Source organism: Rhinoraja longicauda, chromosome 24 (assembly GCF_053455715.1).
Source record: "Rhinoraja longicauda isolate Sanriku21f chromosome 24, sRhiLon1.1, whole genome shotgun sequence".
Taxonomy (NCBI): Eukaryota; Metazoa; Chordata; class Chondrichthyes; order Rajiformes; family Arhynchobatidae; genus Rhinoraja; species Rhinoraja longicauda.
In genome coordinates, this window is record NC_135976.1 from 772,967 (window position 1) to 795,423 (window position 22,457).

General features: G+C 48.5%; 1 protein-coding gene across 3 annotated transcripts in view; it reads left to right on the top strand.

Annotated features, from left to right (window-relative positions):
- The first annotated feature begins 3,127 nt into the window (after window positions 1-3,127).
- The window catches only part of slc6a17 (solute carrier family 6 member 17), a 49,349-nt gene continuing 30,019 nt past the window's right edge, over window positions 3,128-22,457 (top strand). Inside the window, exons 1-3 of one of the 3 annotated variants that reach the window (XM_078420519.1) lie at window positions 3,128-3,343; window positions 9,286-9,397; window positions 13,701-14,085. In XM_078420519.1, coding sequence (XP_078276645.1) covers window positions 13,800-14,085 — 286 coding nt within the window. In that variant the 5' untranslated portion in view covers window positions 3,128-3,343; window positions 9,286-9,397; window positions 13,701-13,799. Of the gene's footprint in view, window positions 3,344-3,408; window positions 3,496-9,285; window positions 9,398-13,700; window positions 14,086-22,457 lie in introns of those variants that run through there. The other 2 variants (XM_078420518.1, XM_078420520.1) reach the window with 2 other exon arrangements.

A 22,457-nucleotide genomic window follows, 5' to 3' on the forward strand; every position in this document is an offset into this window, starting at 1 on the left:
TTTGTACTATTATGATCTAGTTAACTAGCATTATTGATTATTAATTCATTGTATTTTTGATTATTGTATATTTATTTGTGTAACTGCTTTTAACTGGAATTTCACTATTCCATTGCTGGTACAAATGCCACTTAAACACGTAAATATCAAATACCAAAGGGCACAGCTATAAGGTGAGAGCGGCAAAGCAGATGTGTGGGGTAATGGGGCCTGGAACGCGCTGCCATGGGTGGTGGTGGAAGCTGACACGATAGTGGCGTTTAAGAAATCTTTGGATAGGCAAATGGATATGTTGGGAATGAAGGGATATATAGTTCAGTTTAGAGATATACCGTGAAATCAGGCTCTGGAATTTTTTGAGGATGTGACAAGTAAAATGGATGAAGGGGAGCCAGTGGATGTAGTGTATTTAGACTTTCAGAAAGCCTTTGATAAGGTCCCACACGGGAGATTAGTGAACAAAATTAGGGCACATCGTATTGGGGTAGGGTGTTGACATGGATAGGGAATTGGTTGGCAGACAGGAAGCAAAGAGTAGGAGTAAACGGGTCCTTTTCAGAATGGCAGGCAGTGGCGAGTGGAGTGCCGCAAGGCTCGGTGTTGGGGCCGCAACTGTTTACCATATATATTAATGATTTGGACGAAGGAATTAGAAGTAACACTCGCAAGTTTGCAGATGACACAAAGCTGGGTGGCAGTGTGAATTACGAAGAGGATGTTAGGAGGTTGCAGGGTGAACTGGACAGGTTGAGTGAGTGGGCAGATGTGTGGCAGATGCAGTATAATATAGATAAATGTGAGGTTATCCACTTTGGCGGCAAAAACAAGGAGGCAGATAATTATCTCAATGGAGTTAGGTTAGGTAAGGGGGAAATGCAGCAAAACCTGGGTGTCCTTGTACACCAGTCACTGAAAGCTGGCGTGCAGATACAGCAGGCAGTGAAGAAAGCTAATAGCATGTTGACCTTCATAACGAGAGGACTTCAGTATAGGAGTAAAGAGGTTCTTCTGCAGTTGTATAGGGCCTTGGTAAGACCACATCTGGAGTATTGTGTACAGTTTTGGTCTCCTAATTTGAGGAAGGACATCCTTGTAATTGAGACAGTGCAGCGTAGGTTCACGAGATTGATCCCTGGGATGGAGGGACTGTCATATGAGGAAAGATTGGAAAGACTAGGCTTGTATTCACTGGAGTTTAGAAGGATGAGGGGGGATCTTATAGAAACATATAAAATTATAAAAGGACTGGACAAGCTAGAAGCAGGAAAAATGTTCCCAATGTTGGGGGTTGTCCAGAACCAGGGGCCACAGTCTTAGAATAAAGGGGAGGCCATTTAAAACTGAGGCGAGAAGGAATTTCTTCACCCAGAGAGTTGTGAATTTGTGGAAATCTCTGCCACAGAGAGCAGTGGAGGCCAAATCACTGGATGAATTTAAGAGAGAGTTAGAGCTCTGGGGGCTAGTGGAATCAAGGGATATGGGGAGAAGTTGGGCACAGGTCACTGATTGTGGATGATCGGCCATGATCACAATGAATGGCGGTGCTGGCTCGAAGGACCGAATGGTCTCCTCCTGCACCTATTTTCTATGTTTCTATGTTTCTTTGGCCTATTGTTCGTGCCAACCAGGGACCATCCCATATACTAGCACTATCCTGCACACCAGGGACAATTTACAGAAGCCATTAAACCTACACTTTTTTAGAATGTGGGAGGAACACAGCATCCTGAGAAAGCCCATGCGGTCACAGTGAGAGCGTGCAAACTCCGTTTTGACAGCAACTGAGGTAGGATCAAACCCGGGTTTCTGGCGCTGTGAGGCCGCAACTCCACTACTGAGTCACTGTACTGTCCAGATATGGATATGGATTAGGCAGGCAGACAGGGTTGGTCTTGGCATCATGTTTCTAATGTCACTAGAGAATATTCTGAGGGATAGGTTATGCAGCCATTTGATTAAGGGCTGATTAGGGACAGACAGCATGGATTTGTTCGTAGGAGGTCGTCCCTCACAAATCTGATCAGTTGTTTTGAAGACGTGACTAAAACGGTTGATGAGGGCAGAGCTGTAGATGTTGTATACATGGATTTCAGTAAGGCGTTCAACAAGGTTCCACGTGGCAGGCTGCTCTGGAAGGTTAGGTCGCATGGGATCTAAGGAGAGAGATCTGAATGGATAGCAAATTGGCTTCATGGAAGGAAGAAGAGGATGATGGTGAAAGGTTGCTTCTCGGACTGGAGGCCTGTGACTAGTGGCGTGCCTCAGGGTTCGGTGCTGGGCCCGCTACTGTTATAGGAAAGATATTGAAAGGGTTCAGAGAAGATTTACGAGGATGGTGCCAGGACTAGAGGGTCTGAGCTATAGGGAGAGGATGAGTAGGCTGGGTCTCTATTCCTTGAAGTGCAGGAGGATGAGGGGTGATCTTATAGAGGTGTATAAAATCATGAGAGGAATAGATCGGGTAGATGCACAGAGTCTCTTGCCCAGAGTAGGGGAATTGAGGACCAGAAGACATAGGTTCAAGGTGATTGGAAAAGATTTAATAGGAATCTGAGGGGTAACTTTTTCACACAGGGTGGTGGGTGTTTGGAACAAGCTGCCAGAGGAGCTAGTTGAGGCTGGGACTATCCCAACGTTTAAGAAACAGTTAGACAGGTACATGGATAGGACAGGTTTGGAGGGATATGGACCAAGCACAGACAGGTGGGACTAGTGTGGCTGCGACATGTTGGCCGGTGTGGGCAAGTTGAGCCGAAGGGCCTGTTTCCGCACAGACATTGTGGGCCAAAGTGCCTGATCCTGTGCGGTACACTTGGTTATTGACTTACCTACTTGAATTATGTACCCAGCCTTACAACCATACATACATCCCCCTCCCTTCAACCTCTCCCTCTTTCACAGGGCAGCCCACCCTCGCCCTTCCTCGCCCAGCCCGGCCTCACCCGGGTCCAGGAGCCAGGCTGACGTCTCTTCCACTGACTCAGCCGTGCGTCACCCACGTCCCCGCAGTTTGCAGGGGGATTATTCCCCTCTGTTCCCATCCCAGCAGCGCACACTGGAGTGACGCACGCACGGTGCGAGGCTCTCTCGCTGCCACCCCCCTCTCCCTCCCTCCACGCACACTCCCACCCGCCCCGTTCACATGGCTTTCCATTCGTCGTGCGAGAGATGATGCGGAGAGTGAGCTCTTGCCGTCAGTGCGTGAGGACGCTCTCTCTGGATTCGGATTTGGAATCACCACTTGTTTGGGTTTTTTAATCTAAATACCAGAATCCTCCCTCACTCTCTCAGGTCGATTGCTACCCCACCGCTGCCCGCTGTATCGCGGCTGACCCACACGCAGGTAAGTGGTAGAATTGTTGCCAGTTTGACTGAGGGTGGATTTCATCCCTCAGTTTTCACCTTCAGTGTGCGGAGGGGCTCGGCGGGGCTGACAGAAATAGCCGATGCCTGAATTATTGATGATTTGCAATTGGAGCCGACAGTGGACGGAAGGTTGGTGGTTGCCGGATAAATCACGGGTACATTGGGAGGTAGAGGTTATTTTCCACCCCCTCTTTAACCTCGAGATTAACGTTTCAACCTGTTAATCATCAGAATGTGTCAATGTGTTTGTATTCACTGAGCACTGGCGACAGGGTGAGGGGGTGGGATCACTGAAGAGCCAGGGTTTTTATTTCCTTTCTTAAATATAATGTTTACAAACATTCAATGGGCTTTCTCCAGGGGCGACGGAGCGACTTTGGGTTGGATTGAGCGCGGCTCGGATACTTGGGTCAGGGTCGATATTTGGGGTATTAACGGCTTGAAAAACCCCACTTCAGTTTTGCATGTTATTCCATGTAGCGGTGAACAACTGAATCACCGCGCCTTGCCCAGTCCCTGCACAGAACCTGCCCAGTCCCCTCACAGGACCCTGCCCAGTCCCCACACAGGACCCTGCCCAGTCCCCACACAGGACCCTGCCCAGTCCCCACACAGGACCCAGCCCAGTCCCCACACAGACCCTGCCCAGTCCCCACACAGGACCCTGCCCAGTCCCCACACAGGACCTGCCCAGTCCACACACAGGACCCTGCCCAGTCCCCACACAGGACCCTGCCCAGTCCCCACACAGGACCCAGCCCAGTCCCCACACAGACCCTGCCCAGTCCCCACACAGGACCCTGCCCAGTCCCCACACAGGACCTGCCCAGTCCACACACAGGACCTTGCCCAGTCCCCACACAGGACCCTGCCCAGTCCCCACACAGACCCTGCCCAGTCCCCACACGGACCCTGCCCAGTCCCCACACAGGACCTTGCCCAGTCCCCACACGGACCCTGCCCAGTCCCCACACAGGACCCTGCCCAGTCCCCACACAGGACCCTGCCCAGTCCCCACACAGACCCTGCCCAGTCCCCACACAGGACCCTGCCCAGTCCCCACACAGGACCCTGCCCAGTCCCCACACAGGACCCTGCCCAGTCCCCACACAGACCCTGCCCAGTCCCCACACAGACCCTGCCCAGTCCCCACACAGGACCTTGCCCAGTCCCCACACGGACCCTGCCCAGTCCCCACACAGGACCCTGCCCAGTCCCCACACAGGACCCTGCCCAGTCCCCACACAGACCCTGCCCAGTCCCCACACAGGACCCTGCCCAGTCCCCACACAGACCCTGCCCAGTCCCCACACGGACCCTGCCCAGTCCCCACACAGGACCTTGCCCAGTCCCCACACGGACCCTGCCCAGTCCTGCGGGGAGCTGCAGATGCTGCAATCTGGGTGCTGGAGGAACTCAGCGGGTCAGGCAGCGTCTGTGGAGGGAGGGAGGGAGAGAGGGAGGGAGGGAGAGAGGGAGAGAGGGGAGGGAGGGAGGGAAGGGGAGAGAGGAGGGAGAGGGAGGGAGAGGGAGGGAGGGAGAGGGGGAGGGGAGGGAGGGGAGAGGGGAGGGAGGGAGAGAGGGATGGAGGGAGAGGGGGAGAGAGGAGGGAGGGGAGAGAGGGGAGGGAGGGAGAGAGAGGAGGGAGGGAGGAAGGGGAGAGAGGAGGGAGGGAGAGGGAGGGAGGGAGAGGGGAGGGAGAGGGGGAGGGAGAGAGGGATGGGGGAGGAGAGGAGGAGGGAGGGAGAGAGGGAGGGAGGGAGAGAGGGGAGGGAGGGAGGGAAGGGGGAGAGGAGGGAGAGGGAGGGAGAGGGGGAGAGGGAGGGAAGAGGGGGAGGGAGGGAGAGAGGGATGGAGGGAGAGAGGGATGGAGGGAGAGGAGAGGGGAGAGAGGAGGGAGGGAGAGGGGATTGAGAGGGATGGAGGGAGGGGGGAGGGAGGGAGGGACGGGCGGGGGTTGTCCGGGTAGTCCAGGGCCGCCCGCTCTGGCACAGAGGCCAGGGTCAGGACTGGCCGCGGAGAGAGAGCGGGCCGCGCTGCGCTCAACCATCAGTGCGCGTCTCAATACCGTACTTACAGGCGAAAGCATCGCGTGCTCGCTGCTCACGGCCATTCGGGCGCCGCTCCGACCCTACTCTCCCCCTCCGTCCGCCACCAGAGGAGCACCTGGTGAGCGGGGTCCCGCCCACAGCCCCCCCCCCCACCCGGCCCTCATTCGCCCACGGCCCTGTCCATCAGAGGCGGGCCCTCCCCGACAGCCAATCACAGCCGGGTACACGCGTGACGTGTCTGAGTTGTGGGGGAAAGCGACCAATCACGGAGCAGCAGCCAACAAATGGGCTGGTGATGTTCCGGGAATCAGCTGGCTGCAATCGTCTGCCGCCACCTGCCCCTCATCCACCCCCCAACTGCCCCTCATCCAACCCCACCTGCCCCTCATCCACCCCCCAACTGCCCCTCATCCAACCCCACCTGCCCCACATCTGCCCCTCATCCTCCCCCCATCCGCCCCTCATCCGCACTCCACCTGCCCCATATCCGCCCCCCCACCCGTCCCTCCACCTGCCCTCATCCACCCTCCCACCTGCCCTCCACCTGCCCCTCATCCGCCCCCACCTGCCCCTCATCCGCCCTCCCACCTGCCCTCCACCTGCCCCTCATCCGCCCCCACCTGCCCCTCATCCGCCCTCCACCTGCCCCCCACCTGCCTCTCATCCTTCCCCCCACCTGCCCCCACCTGCCCCTTACCTGCCCCTTACCTGCCCCTTACCTGCCCTCCACGTGCCCCCATCTGCCCCTCATCCGCCCCCCCACCTGCCCCTCATCCGCCCCCCCACCTGCCCCTCATCCGCCCCCCCACATGCCCCTCACTTGCCCCTCATCCGCCCCCCCACCTGCCCCTCATCCGCCCCCCCACCTGCCTCTTACCTGCCCCCACCTTCCCTCCACCTGCCCCTCATCCGCCCCCCCACCTGCCCGTCACCTGCCTCTCATCCGCCCTCTCATCTGCCCCTCATCCGCCCCCTCACCTGCCCCTCATCAACCCCCCCCACCTGCCCCTTACCTGCCTCCACCTGCTCCTCACCTGCCCCTTACCTGCCCCCCACCTGTCCCTCACCTGCCTCCCCACCTCCCCCCCACCTGCCCCACACCTGCCCCTCATCCGCCCCCCCACCTGCCCCACATCTGCCCCCCACCTGCCCTCCACCTGCCCCCACCTGCCCCTCATCGACCCCCCACCTGCCCCTCATCGGTCCCCCACCCGTCCCTCACCTGCCCCTCACCTGCTCCGCACGGCCCCTCACCTGCCCCTCATCCACCCTTCACCTGCCCATCACCTGCCCCTTCACCTGTCCACAAAATACCCCCTGACCATAGCACCGGCTGACCATGGAGCACCACCTGTCCATGGCACACTGCCTGTCCACCGCATGTCCATGTCACACCGCCGGTCCATCGACTGTCCATCCATTGCCTGTCCATGGCGCACCGCCTGTCCTTGGCGCACCGCCTGTCCATGGCACACTGCCTGTCCATGGCACACCACCTGTCCATGGCACACCACCTGTCCATGGTATGATCTATGGCACGACCTTGGCAGTCTGTTCTGGCATCATCATCTTACTGTTGTGGTCTAATCCATACCATGATCTGTCTGTGGCATGATCTATGATCACGATATGTAAGTATTTAATCATTCCATTTCAGTACATATGCCAATTCAACACTCTTGACTATTGGCAGGCTGTTCAGGCGTGATCTTCATACTTCTGCAGCCTGTTCTATGCCTCTGCTTTTTAAATCCAAGTGAACCTTGTGTTTTTTTAAACACGTCCTGAGGTGACAGATATGACAAATACAGACACAAGAAACTGCACATACTGGAATCTTGAGCAGTTCCTGCAGCAATGTGTTTGTTTGTTCAAGATCTGCCAGGTAACTTGGATTGGGACAAAAGCGGAGGTCCGTTTCAGAGATTTGAAGGGCAAATATAAAAAAAATAATGGGTCTCTGGGAATGAGCAAGAGGCCTGAGTCAAAAGGTTTTGTTCTTGTGTGTGGATATAAGAATAAGAATGATGAGGGTCTGAATCTTGGAGCTCAGGCAGGCAACAGCAATGGGGGAGTGTAGACACAAGGAACTGCAGATGCTGGTTTAATAAATAAAAGGCACAAAGTGCTGGAGTAACTCAGCAGGTCAGGCAGCATTTCTGGAGAACATAGATATGTGGCGTTTTGGGTCGAAACCCTTCTTCACACCAATTCCGAGCAGTGGGGGAGCAGTGCCTTCATCAGAGATGGACTGGACTTTGAGAAGGCAGCAAACCACCATCTTCTGAAGAGCATTTGGGTTGGACAGTAAATGCCAGCAAAGTCTGAATCCCACAAAAAATAATAGAATTAAAACAAAGTTTCATCTCAGTCAAAGGCTTTAGTTCATGCATATTGAGTTAATTAAATAGTTTAGGTCTTGCTGCTTCCTGTAAAGTCTCTAATTAGATGAGAATTCTGGAAGTGGGCAAAATGAATATAAGGATGCCAGATAATTGGAGCGGAGTTTCAGATGGAATGTAATCAAGAGGTTTACGTTTATTATTGTCACTTGTATTGTCAAAAGCTTTTGTTTGCGTGCTATCCAATCAAATCAGATGATACTATCAAGCTAAATACAACACAAGTACAAAAGGTGAATACAATCAAGCTAAACACAGGTACAAAAGGTGGAGCAAAGAACAGGCTTATACATAGAGTGTGGGTGACATGGAAGGGAGTTATAGGTCAGAGTGATGCATATGGAATAATAGATTTTGATTTGTTAGTTACGGCTGGGAACAAATCAAAAGGGTCAGGTGGTTTATTTGGAGAATGACAGTGATATGATGACAGTTACAACTTCATTCCATCCACGTGTTTGGTGATTTACATAATATATTAATTTTACCTCGTTATTTAGGCTGTGACAATATATCCCTTGCTGCTGATAGCGGTGTATTGTTATGGTCTAAGTGCTCCCATTAATGTCCCACCCCCGTCCCATAATGTGTATTAGCATTTGCTTTAGGATATGAGTTCTCAGTTATGTCACATGGTCAGGATTCATATATTTAACAAAACAGCAACCCCAAGAGTCCAACTTGAAGATGACAATCCACTCAGGTGAGAAGAATGAGAACAGCCACAACCTCTTACATCTACATCCTAGTATGCTTCTCAGACAGCTGGCAAACAAGATTTGATCTTGAACCTTGAAACTAACCAAAATCTCAATTAAAGCGAGAAGAAGGGATGAAGTTGGAGCGTAAAGTATGGAGGCAGATACATTACATATAGGAATTGAAGGAAGCAAAGAACTTCAGAACTACATGAGAGACCAGAATTTAAAGTGTGTAGAGGTCATTGAGTATTGTCGGGCTGGAAGGAATTAAAGAACTGGAGAGGAATGCACTGTTCCAATTTACAGATCAATGTCTCAAAATTGGGCCAACAGTGCAAGTAAAATAAATAGGACGATACAAGTTAGTATACAGGCAAAGGTGAGTCAGGTCCATGACAGAGTTTATTTTTGGTATTCTTCAGTCCCGAGAGATGGTGTCAGTTACGGAATTTACACCAATTTCTTGACTCATCAGATAATTCCAGGAATGAACCTGTAATGTTCTTAGTCTTAATAATTTACTTTCACATTTTATGGAGATCTTAATTACAGAGTGAGCTTAAAAATGTCACTGGGTAGAACAATGACCGTTGGAATTCAATAATGACAAATAAATCATGTAAAACTTAATAAATGTTGTCACTGGAGCTGAGATTGAGATTAAAATAATCTGTGACATCACCTTATGTATAAGATATAAAATATCCAAATAATTTAGCATGACTAATGTGTGTAAAATATTTGAAACTTTTCACCCCATGCCAGCCTTTGTCTATCTACGGGTGCTGCACTGTAAGGAGTTTGTACGTTCTCCCCGTGACCTGCGTGGGTTTTCTCCGAGATCTTCGGTTTCCTCCCACACTCCAAAGACGTACAGGTATGTAGGTTAATTGGCTGGGTAAATGTAAAAATTGTCCCTAGTGGGTGTAGGATAGTGTTAATGTACGGGGATCGCTGGGCGGTACGGACTTGGAGGGCCGAAAAGGCCTGTTTCCGGCTGTATATATATGATATGATATGATCACTGGATGTACCAGCTTTTCAAACCTCAGTTTGATGTCAGTGATAATCTCTTGACTGACCTTTTGTTCTTTCAGCCTTGGGAGCTAAAATTTCAGGGCGTGTTCCTCGATTTATTTATGCAACATGGAAAAGCTATTTAAACTGCTTAATCCGTATAAATTTCAATGCTTAATCCATGTAAAGACTCGCACAATGAATCAATATGTTCCCACTGTGTTGACATGGATTCATGGAGTGGGACTGAATGGGTGAACACCGAGTGTTGGGAAGCCATGCTTGAAAGGAATCCAGGTCAGAGAATCATGGCCACTGGCCACACTGTTGTTGCCTTCCCTACTGGGAGTGTGACTCTAGTTAAGTTTAACCTTTGGTGCAAATCATTTGGCGGTACACTGGTACAGCTGGCAGAACTGCTGCCTCACAGCGTCAGAGACCCAGGTTCCATCCTGACTTCTGGTGCTGTCCATGTGGAGTTTGCACGTTCTCCTTGTGGCCAGGTGGGTTTCCTCCGGGTGCTCCGGTTTCCTCCCGTATCCCAAAGACGTGCAGGTTGGTAGGTTCTTCGGCCTCTGTAAATTACCTGTAGTGTGTAGGGTAAGAAAATAACTGTAGATGCTGGTACAAATCGAAGGTATTTATTTCACAAAATACTGGAGTAACTCAGCAGGTCAGGCAGCATCTCAGGAGAGAAGGAATGGGTGACCCTTCTTCAGACTGATGTCAGGGGGGGCGAGACAAAAGAAGGATATAGGTGGAGACAGGAAGATAGAGGGAGAACTGGGAAGGGGAGGGGAAGAAAGGGACAGAGGAACTATCTAAAGTTGGAGAAGTCAATACCGCTGGGCTGCAAGCTGCCCAAGCGAAATATGAGGTGCTGTTCCTCCAATTTCCGGTGGGCCTCACTATGGCACTGGAGGAGGCCCATGACAGAAAGGTCAGACTGGGAATGGGAGGGGGAGTTGAAATGCTCAGCCACTGGGAGATCAGGTTGGTTAAGGCAGACTGAGCGAAGGTGTTGAGTGAAACGATTGCTGAGCCTGATGTAAAGAAGTTGACATCTAGAGCAGCGGATACAATAAATGAGGTCGGAGGAGGTGCAGATGAACCTCTGTCTCACCTGGAAAGACTATTTGGGTCCTTGGATGGAGTTGAGGGGGGAGGTAAAGGGACAGGTGTTGCATCTCCTGCGGTTGCAGGGGAAAGTGCCCGAGGAGGGGGTGGTTTGGGTAGGAAGGGACGAGTGGACCAGGGAGTTACGGAGGGAACGGTTTCTGCGGAACGCAGAAAGGGGAGGGGATGGGAAGATGTGGCCAGTAGTGGGGGTCCCGTTGTAGGTGACGGAAATGTTGGAGGATAGTGTTAGCAGATGGGGATTGGCTGGTTCTACGGTTGAGGAAGAAACAGAGGGCTTCAAGACCATCCTTGTGGGGGATAGAAGTGTAGAGTGACTGGACATCCATGGTAAAGATGAGGGAGTGGGGGCCTGGAAACCGGAGGTTATCGAGGAGATGGAGAGCATGTGAGGTGTCGGGAGTAGTGTGTAGGGAGTAGATGCGAAAATGGGATAATGTGAACGGGTGATCAATGGTTGGCGCGGACTTGGTGGGCTGAAGGGCCTGTTTCCATGCTGTACCTTTCAAATTCAAATCCAAATTTTGATTTTATTTCCTATTCACTGATTTAGACTGTTTGAATTGTCAGCAACCAGAGATTTAGACAAAGTTGTTTTTATTGCAGTTAGCTCTTAGGTAGTAATATTTTAAATCAACCTGATAGTTCTGGGGATTAAGATTTATTGGGTATATTGGTTTATTGATATATACACTTTATTTGATTCATTTTTGGAACTAGAAACTTGTTGGAGTGCATTTTCCTTTTGGAGAATTGTGAGCATTTTCCATACACCACCCCGTCCTGGAAAAGCCTTGAACAATATATTTCTTACGCCCTAAGGTGGTCATTGAAAGGTTCATGTTGTGGAGGTATCTGCCCAGATCCACCATTAGGGACTGAGGCAACGATCCAAATACTAAAGATGCCACAGTGCCAATACGCAGATCTTTAGGACTCAGAAGTTTTAGTTTGATGCAAAGTTTCCTGGATTGTCTGAAATATTGAGGCATGAAATATTGTCAGTCCCAGGCGAGGAATTTGCATTCTAGTATTTATTGACAGGCAGCTGAGATTAAAACCTCAGCATAAACCTCCCGTCTTCAGAAGCCTCCTGTCAACGTCAATGTCTGACATTATTCAGGGTTGATACCAGCATTACAGCTCAACAGTTGTGGAGAATCTAAGGTGACAATTGACTTAACCTTGCCTGCAAATATGAAGGATGATCTCCTGGTGGGACATCACTGACGTTCAGGAGAGAGTCACCCAGATCCAGACACAGTTTTGTTCTGTTGCAAGCTGGGTTTGGTAGTTTTTCGACAGCCCCTTTTAAAGGCAAGGTAAAACACTGAAGCCACAAGGTTCCCAGAAACAGGAGAGCATCCTTCCACTCTCTGACACGCTTGAAGTCCACTCACCCTTTTTGAAATCTGTACGGGCTCTTTCCTAGCAAGCATGTTTAACTGTCCCCGAGCTCTCTGGGAACCTCCAGGAGGAGCAGCATTTCTCTGGGGTTCCTCGTGACCCTCTGGGATTCAACAAGTGCAGTGATGGACCTTCGTTTAGTTTAGAGATAGAGCACGGAAACAGGCCCTTCGGCCCACCGAGTCCATGCTGCTCATCAATCACCCATTCAAACTAGTTCTACGTTGTCTCACTTTCTGATCCGCTCCTTACACACTAGGGGCAATTTAACCTACAAACCCACACGTCTTTGGGATGTGAGAGGAAACTGGAGCACCCGGAGGAAACTCATGTGGTCATGGGGTGAATGTGCAAACTCCTCACAGACAGCACCGGAGGTCAGAATCGAACCAGGTCTTTGGTGCTGTGAGGCAGTGGCTCTACCAGCTGAGCCACGGTACCGCCCACTATGCCAGATCTCTGGGCTTCCAGAACATTCTGATACTGCACAGAAAATCTAGAAATGTCTGAGACTCTCATGGCTTCATAGACTGGTGGAGCTGTATGGCATAGATATGGAGGACTTGCTGTAGGAAGCATTTGATCAGGGTGCCTCACAGCATGGGTTCGGCATCAGTTCCATCCAAGACCACAAGAAATTGCAGCGAATTGTGGACGCAGCCCAGACCATCACACACAAATCGACCTCCTTCCCTTGACTCCATCCACACCTCACGCTGCCTCGGCAAGGCCAGCAGCATCATCAAGGACCAGTCTCACCCCGGCCACTCCCTCTTCTCCCCTCTCCCAAAAGGTATAGAAGCGTGAAAACGCACACCTCCAGATTCAGGGACAGTTTCTTCCCAGCTGTTATCAAGCAACTGAATCATCCTATCACCAACTAGAGAGCGGTCCTGACCTCCCATCTACCTCATTGGAGACCCTTGGACTATCTTTGATTCGACTTTATTGCCTTTATCTTGCACTAAACGTTATTCACGTTAATTCCTTTATCATGTATCTGTACACAGTAAATGGCTGGATTTTAATCGTGAATTGTCTTTCCGTTGACTGGCTAGCACGCAACAAAATCTTTTCACTGTACCTCGGTACACGTGACATAATACTAAACTAAACATGATGTAGTCAGTCTGAAGAAGGGTCTCAACTCGAAACGTCACCCATTCCTTCTCTCCAGAGATGCTGCCTGACCCGCTGAGGTACTCAAGCATTTTGATGTCTATCTTTGGTGTGAACCCGGCATCTGCAGTTCCTTCCCACCTCAATGCAGTTGACTGGGAGAGGGTGGGGTGGGTGATGGTCAATGGAGAGAACGAGCAAAGGGGGGCGAGGGCAAACACTACTGAATGATGGTACGGGTGGTGTTTAGTTTAGTTCAGAAGTTCTAGGAGCAGAATTCAGATACAATAGTATAAAATCATACTCTACATAAGCATTGTCAAATCTACCTAAATAAACGTGTGTTGATTGAGTAGATTTTGCCTCAGGCCGTACACAATGATCCACCACCATCTTACAATCTTTTCATGTATCATGTTGTTAAATATATCGATTCTTGGCTTTAAAGGCCCATTGTTCCTGGGGAAATCTGCCTGACCAGAAATTATTTTTGCTCTTAGGATTGTCCCGTGGTGGATTGGTGCTGCCTGTATACACTTGAGGAGCGTGGAACATTCCAGTCTCCAGCATTTGTGAAGCCTGGTGAACAGCTGTGACCGATGCCGAAGAACAGTAAGGTGACCCAACGGGAGCACAGCAATGAGCCCGTCACGGAGTCTGTGGCCGACCTGCTGGCCGGGGAGGAACCGATGGACTACAAGCGCAGCGTGCTCAACGTGGAAGGTGCCACTCCCGCCAAGAACAAGGACGTGGAGAACCTCACGGAGATCGACGACCGGCCGGTCTGGAACAATAAGCTGCAGTACATCCTGGCTCAGATTGGCTACTCGGTGGGTCTGGGGAATGTCTGGCGTTTCCCCTATCTGTGTCAGAAAAATGGTGGAGGTAAGGAGCAGCCGACGGACTTCCATCACCCTTGCATGGTTTCACACAGTGATCCAAGTGCTAGTGAGCTGGAGAGGAGGCACAGGCACTCAAGAGGTCTCTGGGTGTTGGGCAGATGGAGAGGGAGGTGAGAAGTGACCAAGGGTGGAGCGGGAAGGCATTGAGGGAGGTTAAGGAGAGAGTGAGGGAGGTGTTCAGTTTAGTTTATTGTCACGTATACTGAGGTACAGTGCAAAACTTTTGTTGTGTGCTAACCAGTCAGCAGAAAGACAAAACATGATTAAAATCGAGCTGTCCACAGTGTACAGATACATGATAAAGGGAATAATGTTTAGTGTAAGATGAAGTCCAGTAAAGTCCGATTAGAGATGGTTCGAAGTTCTCCAATGAGGTAGATTGTAGCTCAGGTCTCTAGCTGGTGATAGGATGGTTCAGTTGCCTGCTAACAGCTGGGAAGAAACGGTTCCTGAATCTGGAAGGAGGGAGGAGAGATTGAGGGAGGTGGGAGGAGAGATTGAGGAATAGAGATTGGATTCCTCCACCACTCTGCCTCAGACAATACTAGGCAACTCTGACAGGTCAAAGGGCAGCAAGGGACAACCATAGTGCAGATGGAGTGTGATGAGCCAAGCCAGCTGTTCTACAATATTCCTTATTGACCTCTGCTGATGTCGCATAGCTGATTTGAATGTCATGTGGACTTTTGTTAGACTCTTAAAGTTTCTCACTTGTACTTGCCAAAGACTTAGTTATGCAGATCAAGTTAATGGCCTGCGATTTAATGATGCGATTAGTTGGTAGGAACCAGATCTGTGCCAGAAATTACTGAAATTAATTCCTAGTTAACTCCCATTCTCTCTGATTTTGTATCGAGGAGGAACTAATAGGTTATTGTCTTCCTGCTTCTGTGGTCACGAGTCCAGTGTGTGTTTAATTGTCAGATGTACCAGTAACAGAACAATGACTTGCTGAAGCTTTACGGGACTATTAACACAATAACACATAAATAAATATAAAATAGTGAATAATACAATAAATGAATTATCAGTAAAACTAGGTAGTCGGATCACAATAGTTTAAAACCGAAGACCTGTAAAATAAATTCTAGAGGATGGAGAAACGAGGAACTGCTGGTTTCATACAAAAAAGACCCAGAGTGCTGGAGTACTCAGCGGGTCAGGCAGCATTTCTGGAGCACATTGATAGGCAACATTTTGGGTCAGGAGCCTTCTTCAGTTGAAAGGATCAAAATAAATATTTTGGACAGGATGATGGGAGGGAGAGGTGTTGAGGTGAATGTTGGAGCTCATGGTGGTGATGGAGCACTGTGGTTTAGTATGGAGGGTCGTTGAGTAAAATGGCTGAATGACTTTATCCTCTGTGCTGACCTTGTGAAAAAGAAAGACAGCGGATGGGAAGTGGCTGTGTGGTTTATAGGTCCTGGGAGGCGAAGTGTTATTGTTCTGGTGGAAGGGAGAGGATGTTTTAAATAAGCGATGATTATATCTAGATTTATTCACCACATTGCTGCTCCTCCTTTCTGGTACAGCTGGCATCTCTCTCCTTAAAGTAGGTCACTATCTCATCATGTGCTTTAGAGCAGATAGCGACCTGTAACTGAGATTTCTTCACTGTTAAAGATCGGAATGTTCTCCAATCTTCTGGAAATTTCCTGCATACAATTTGTGCACAAAATCATCAAAATCACTGTTGTCATTTTATGCCGATCTCTTCCAATACTGCTATGTACTATCAAGCTGAATGATTTAGTTGCAGCATTGAGGAAGATTGAACGTCAAGCCTTCATTTCTGATGCCACCCTCCACTGACGCTTTCTAAATTACGTCTTTCCTTTGATCATATCATATATCATATCATATATATACAGCCGGAAACAGGCCTTTTCGGCCCTCCAAGTCCGTGCCGCCCAGTGATCCCCGTACATTAACACTATCCTACACCCACTAGGGACAATTTTTTACATTTACCCAGCCAATTAACCTACATACCTGTACGTCTTTGGAGTGTGGGAGGAAACCGAAGATCTCGGAGAAAACCCACGCAGGTCACGGGGAGAACGTACAAACTCCTTACAGTGCAGCACCCGTAGTCAGGATCGAACCTGAGTCTCCGGCGCTGCATTCACTGTAAAGCAGCAACTCTACCGCTGCGCTACCGTGCCGCCCTGATCTGTCTCTTTATTTATCCATTCCCCTGTTAACTAATATTGAACTCTTCTTCAGCAGCCACTAGAATGAATGCATTCTTAACAACAAGACATGGGGGGATCTCACATATGCAAATCTTCAGTATGTGTTTTCGTTAGCCCAGTGGAAATGCCTCCTCATATTAGAAACAATTTCCATTCAATTTCTTGCCAATGTTCTCTGTCCAGTTTTAATCATCCACAATTCTCACACGTTTGTCAGTACATTAATTTCTCACTCCCAATCTCATTGAGTAAATCTTCACTCTCCCTTATTGCAATATCCTTCCATTAGTCGTCCAAGGGCTGTGAGCCGTGAAACAATCCAAGGAGTGCTACAAAGAAACAAAGATATTGAGCTCATTGCCATTAACATTAAGTGTCTATTTCCAGAACTTGATTGCTGCTTTCCTGACTAATTGTAGACTGTTTTCTCAGCAACCAAAGTGACAATTATTAAAGGGCAGCAGACAAAGTGGGAGACGCAACTACTGTTTTACTTATCTGAACGTGGAGCCAGAAATAATGAATTTGGCTCTTCCAAACTCCACATCAGCCACCTATTGTTCCACTAGATCACTTCTTTCATCCAACTTCCCATCCAGGTTTAGTTTACTTTAGTTTAGTTTCATTTAAAAATACAGCCAGAACACTAAGTCTGTGCTGACGCGATCACTCCATACACTAACACGATCCTACGCACTAGGAACAATTTACAATTTTTACCAAAGCCAATTAACCTACAAACCTGTACATCTTTGGAGTGTGCAAGGAAAATAGAGCTCCTGGAGAAAACCCTTGCGATCACGGGGCGAACAAGCAAATTCTGTACAGACAGCACCCGTAGTCAGGATCAAACCCAGTTTTTTCATTATATGTTATATTGTAGCGCCGTTCTCTCAGCTCCAATGTGTCCCAGTCAGAACTAATGAACAACTATTAGTTTAGACAATAGCCTGCTTCATGCTTGTCTAAATTTCTATTTCAGTGACTCATTTGTACTGTCAGTATAAATTGGTTCATATTTATCTAGGTTCCATGCTATGCTAGCAGCTAGTGAGAGTACAAGTTAATCTCCTCCATCTGCCCCACTTTCATCTCCCTTCCCCAGCTGATATTTCAGTTTCTGAGCCAAGTCAGTGATCCAGGTTGGTTAATGTCACCAGAGGAGGACTAGGAGAGGTCAGCGGGTGAGGTCACCAGAGGAGGACTGGGTGAGGTCACCAATGAGAAGACTTTGTCAGGTCACCAGGATTCTAGTTTAGAGATGCAGTGTGGAAGCAGGCCCTTCGGCCCACTGAGTCCGTGCCAACCAGTGATCGCCTTGTACACTAGCTCTATCCTACACCCTAGGGACAATTTACAATCTTTATCCAAGCCAATTTACCTACTAATCTGTACGTCTTTGGAGTGTGCACCCAGAGGAAACCCACGCGGTTTCAGGGAGAATGTACAAACTCCATACACAGTACCCGTAGTCAGGATTGAACCCGGGTCTCTGGCGCTGTAAGGCAGCAACTCTACTGCTGCACCACCCTGCCACCCCAATATTGGATATTGAACCAAAAGTGTGTTTTCAGGAGGGAAATGCATAGCAGCGAATACTGGTGGATGTCCACTGTGTAGCATTAGAATAGAGTACTCACAGGTGGATGTCCACTGTGTAGCATTAGAATAGAGTACTCACAGGTTGGAAGAAGGGTCTCAACCCGAAACGTCACCCATTCCTTCTCTCCAGGTATGCTGTCTGTCTCGCTGAGTTACTCCAGCACCTTGTGTCTACCTTCGATTTAAACCAGCATCTTCCGCTCTCTCCGATTCACAGGTCTGGTCTGCAGCTGTATAACATGAGGATGCAGCATAAGTGCTTTACAAATTTATTGTTCATAGAATCAACAATTTACAATACTGTACAGAACTAGGGCATTTGACTCTCCATCACTAAGTGTACCTGATGGGGAGGAGCTTTCACATTATGACACTAGGACATTGGTAGTTACAGTTCTATCTTTGAATATAGTGAGCGACATAGCTACATAGCTCTATCATCACCACAGTACAATTAGAGAAATACATACAGCCCTTCAACCCAACTCATCCATGCCGACCAAGATGCCCCATCTAAGCTAGTCCCATTTGCCCTTATTTAGCCCATTTCCCACTAAATCTTTCCTATCCATGTACCTGTCCAAATATCTTTTAAATGTTGTTATAGTACCTGCCTTAACTACCTCTTCTGGCAGCTTGTTCCATATACCCACCACACTCTATGTGAAAATTTTGCCCCTGAGGTTCCTATTAAATCATTCCCCTTAAAATTTCCTTAAAAACTGGCTGCACAATTGGGGAACATGACTTTCACTATATAACTTTGGCTTCCAGTTTTGTTGGGTAGAGATACGCTGCTCTCTCCTACTGGAGAAAGTGATTTGGGTGCAGGTCTCTGGCTGGTGATGGATGTGGGGCTGACACAGTCTGACACAATGATGGTACAAGACAAGCCTCAGATTGAACTATGATGCTATAGTCTATGCTCTATAGTGATGCTGTAGTCTATGGTCTATAGTGATGCTGTAGTCCATGGTCTATAGTGATGCTGTAGTCTATGGTCTATAGTGATGCTGTAGTCTATGGTCAATAGTGATGCTGTAGTCTATGGTCAATAGTGATGCTATAGTCTATGGTCTATAGTGATGCTGTAGTCTATGGTCAATAGTGATGCTGTAGTCTATGGTCTATAGTGATGCTATAGTCCATGGTCTATAGTGATGCTGTAGTCTGTGGTCTATAGTGATGCTGTAGTCTGTGGTCTATAGTGATGCTGTAGTCTATGGTCTATAGTGATGCTGTAGTCTGTGGTCTATAGTGATGCTGTAGTCTGTGCTCTATAGTGATGCTGTAGTCTGTGGTCTATAGTGATGCTGTAGTCTGTGGTCTATAGTGATGCTGTAGTCCATGGTCTATAGTGATGCTGTAGTCTATGGTCTATAGTGATGCTGTAGTCTGTGGTCTATAGTGATGCTGTAGTCTGTGGTCGATAGTGATGCTGTAGTCCATGGTCGATAGTGATGCTATAGTGCGACAGTGACTATGGTCACTGTGGGCAGCAGGCATTTCAGGGGTTATATTTAGACGACTGAAGATCACCGCCCTCTGCACAACCTTTGCTAAATCTGAGCTGTGAGGAACACCTAGGGTGCGATCAGATGGCAGACCTGTTTCTGGCACAAGTTCACTGAATCCCTGAATAAATGAAGTCGTACATCATGAGTCACAGGAGGATGTGGGAAACGATCCAAAATTGCCCATGGCATTTGTTATATTATGAAAGTTTATTTACAGCTGTGACAATCGCCCGGGAACTGGCGGAGAAGAAATGTCCCCATTTCGCTGCGGCAGAATATCCTGCATATCTGTTTCTTAGCCTTCATCTCCTTCTTGTGTTTGTTGTGTGTATTTGTCAGCCAGTATCTTCATGAAGCTCCCTATGGGATATTTGCCTGCGTGCTGCTCTTCCTACCTACTGACTCCATCCTTTCCACTGACATCTCTGGGAGGGAAGATAGAGGCTCCCCAGAGATGGACACAAGTGCTGGAGTAACTCAACGGGTCAGGCAGCATCTCTGGAGAAAAAGGATATGTGACGTTTTGGGTCGGGACACTTTTTCAGACTGAGTGTGGGGGCAGGAAAGAACTGGAGTCATGAAAAGACCAGGACAAATCAGGGCCGGCAACAGATGATCTCAGGCAGGGCGGTGGCCTAGTAGGAAAATTGTTGGCAAGGGAAGGAGTGATCGCAAGAGAGATACAACGTGGTGAACTGTGGAACTGGTTAGGCCAAAGGAAAGGGGGGTCAAGTGGGGAGGTGAATGTTAGTAGAAGATACTTAAAATCAGAAAGTGGATTAGAGGATTTATTAGAGAGGTTTAGCTCTTGAACCTGACCAGATCCACAGATGTATCCGAGATGAGTTTCCAGCTTCCGTTCCACGATCTGTGCTTTATAATTCCATTTATTAACGTTATCGCAATCCTCCCCCACCTCTCCTCAGCAATTGCTCAATCTTTCATCCAAGCAGTTGTCACCTCTAGTGGTGGCTGGCTAGCATGTTCTGAATCTAACTTCCTCCAAACAAACTGTGACCTGGTTGGAATCAATCTCATGCAAACAATAGCCATGATCTTGTGACATACTGCATTTAAAACTCCCAGCCCTGTTTTTAAATTCATAAGCTAATAACTTCTAGGAGCGGAATTAGGCCATTCGGCCCATCAACTTCTTCATTGGCTTCACTTGTATTTAATTCGGGGCCATCATCCAGATCTCCAGGCCTGTGTGATCACTCTATCTAAAAGTAAATGTTATTCCTATTCCCATTTAGTCTCCCACTTTCTACAATTTATAGAGTCACAGAGTCAGACAGTGTGGAAACATGCCCAGTGTTATGTTTATCTGGATCTGCCATGGGGATACGAGAGGCAGTACAGTGGGATTGTTACATTACATCCAACCCGTGCCAAGGTAGAAATGTTTGGAGATTCTGCGCATGATTAAGCCTCACCTTGAGATGGAGATTTGAATGTCAAAGTAGAGGATCAGCAGGAGTTGGTGATTTACATCGTGAAACGGCAAGTGAGTAAAGGTGACCTCTCGTCATCGTACTTTGGAGCGAGTGGGACACAGATAAATCACAGGGGCAGCCCGGTGGGATGGGAGCACTGCGACACATTTCACACCATCCAGGCCCACAACGAGACTCTTCAATGCTGACATCAGCACAGGTCATTGTTGAGCTGTCTATTGGAAGAGCAGTCCAGCATTTACCTGAGAAGGACACTCTTTCATCCCTCAGTGCAGTGTCTGCAAGTGCCCATCAGAACATGCACTGCAACAAAAGGCACGACTTAGTCATAGTCAAAGAGCACAGAAATAGCCCCTTCAGCCCAACTCATCCATGCTGACCAAAATGACCCCTCTAAGCCAGTCCCACCTGCTTGTGTTTAGCCTATACTCCTCCAAAACTATCCTAACTATGTACCTGTCCAAACGCATTTTAAATGTTGCTATAGTACCTGCCTCAACTACCTGCTCTGGCAACCAATACACCCACCCGATGTCCTCTAGTTCTTATTCCCCTACCTGGTAAAAAGTCAGTGCATTCACACTATCTAATCCCCTCATGATTTTATACACCTCTACAAGAACACTCCTCAGCCCCTTGAGTTCCAAGGAATAAAGTCCTAGCCTGCCCAATCTCTCACTGTAGCTCAAGCCCTCGAGTCCTGGAAACGTCCACCGAAATCTTCACTGTACTTTTTCCACATCTTTCCTACACACTGGGACCAACCAGTACATCTTTACGATGTTGGGGAAACTAGGGTACTTGGCGGAAACCACGGAAACCACGGAAAACATGTAAACTCCACTGGAGGTCAGGATTTAACCCAGTTACCAAAGCTACGAGGTGCCACCTATACTGGTTCCACCATGGTGTTGCCACACTGGTTTCTGGTGCCTTTGTGATTTCAGTTGCACTATCATTGACAATATTTCTTCAGAGAGGACTTAACTTTCAAATTCCACCCCATTCCTTGTAAACCCCTCTCACATAAGATGTCGTAGAGCATTGAGTCACCTGTCCAATCATCTCCTTATCATCTCCATCTCAGACAAGCCCTAAACCCAGGGCTCTGTGCCTTTACTGTGTTGTAACTGCTTATGGTAACTGAAGCACAATCACTGAAAGTCATTTTGCAATCAACCCCGGCTTCAGATTTCTGCTTTGCAGCATTCTTTGCTAAAAGCCCCAGAGACACGAGCAGTGACTCTCAGCTGTATTGACTGCTAATCTGTGAGCATGTCCAGGGCATCAATTAAACTGAGATTAATGATATTTTCAGACACTTTGTCAGAGTTTCATAGACAAGTACTGGGGTCAGAACAAAATTGTGATGTGAATTTGTACTGGAATATGAGGAGCTGACTGACTTCCCATGAATTCTAATAATTTTCCCATGGTTTCATGATGTAGTCCTTTGGATCACATTGTTATTCCTCATAGGTGACGTTTCACAGAGTGCTGAAGTAACTCAGCGGGTCAGGCAGCATCTGTGGAGAACATGGATAGGTGATGTTTCACAGAGTGCTGGAGTAACTGAAAGAGTTG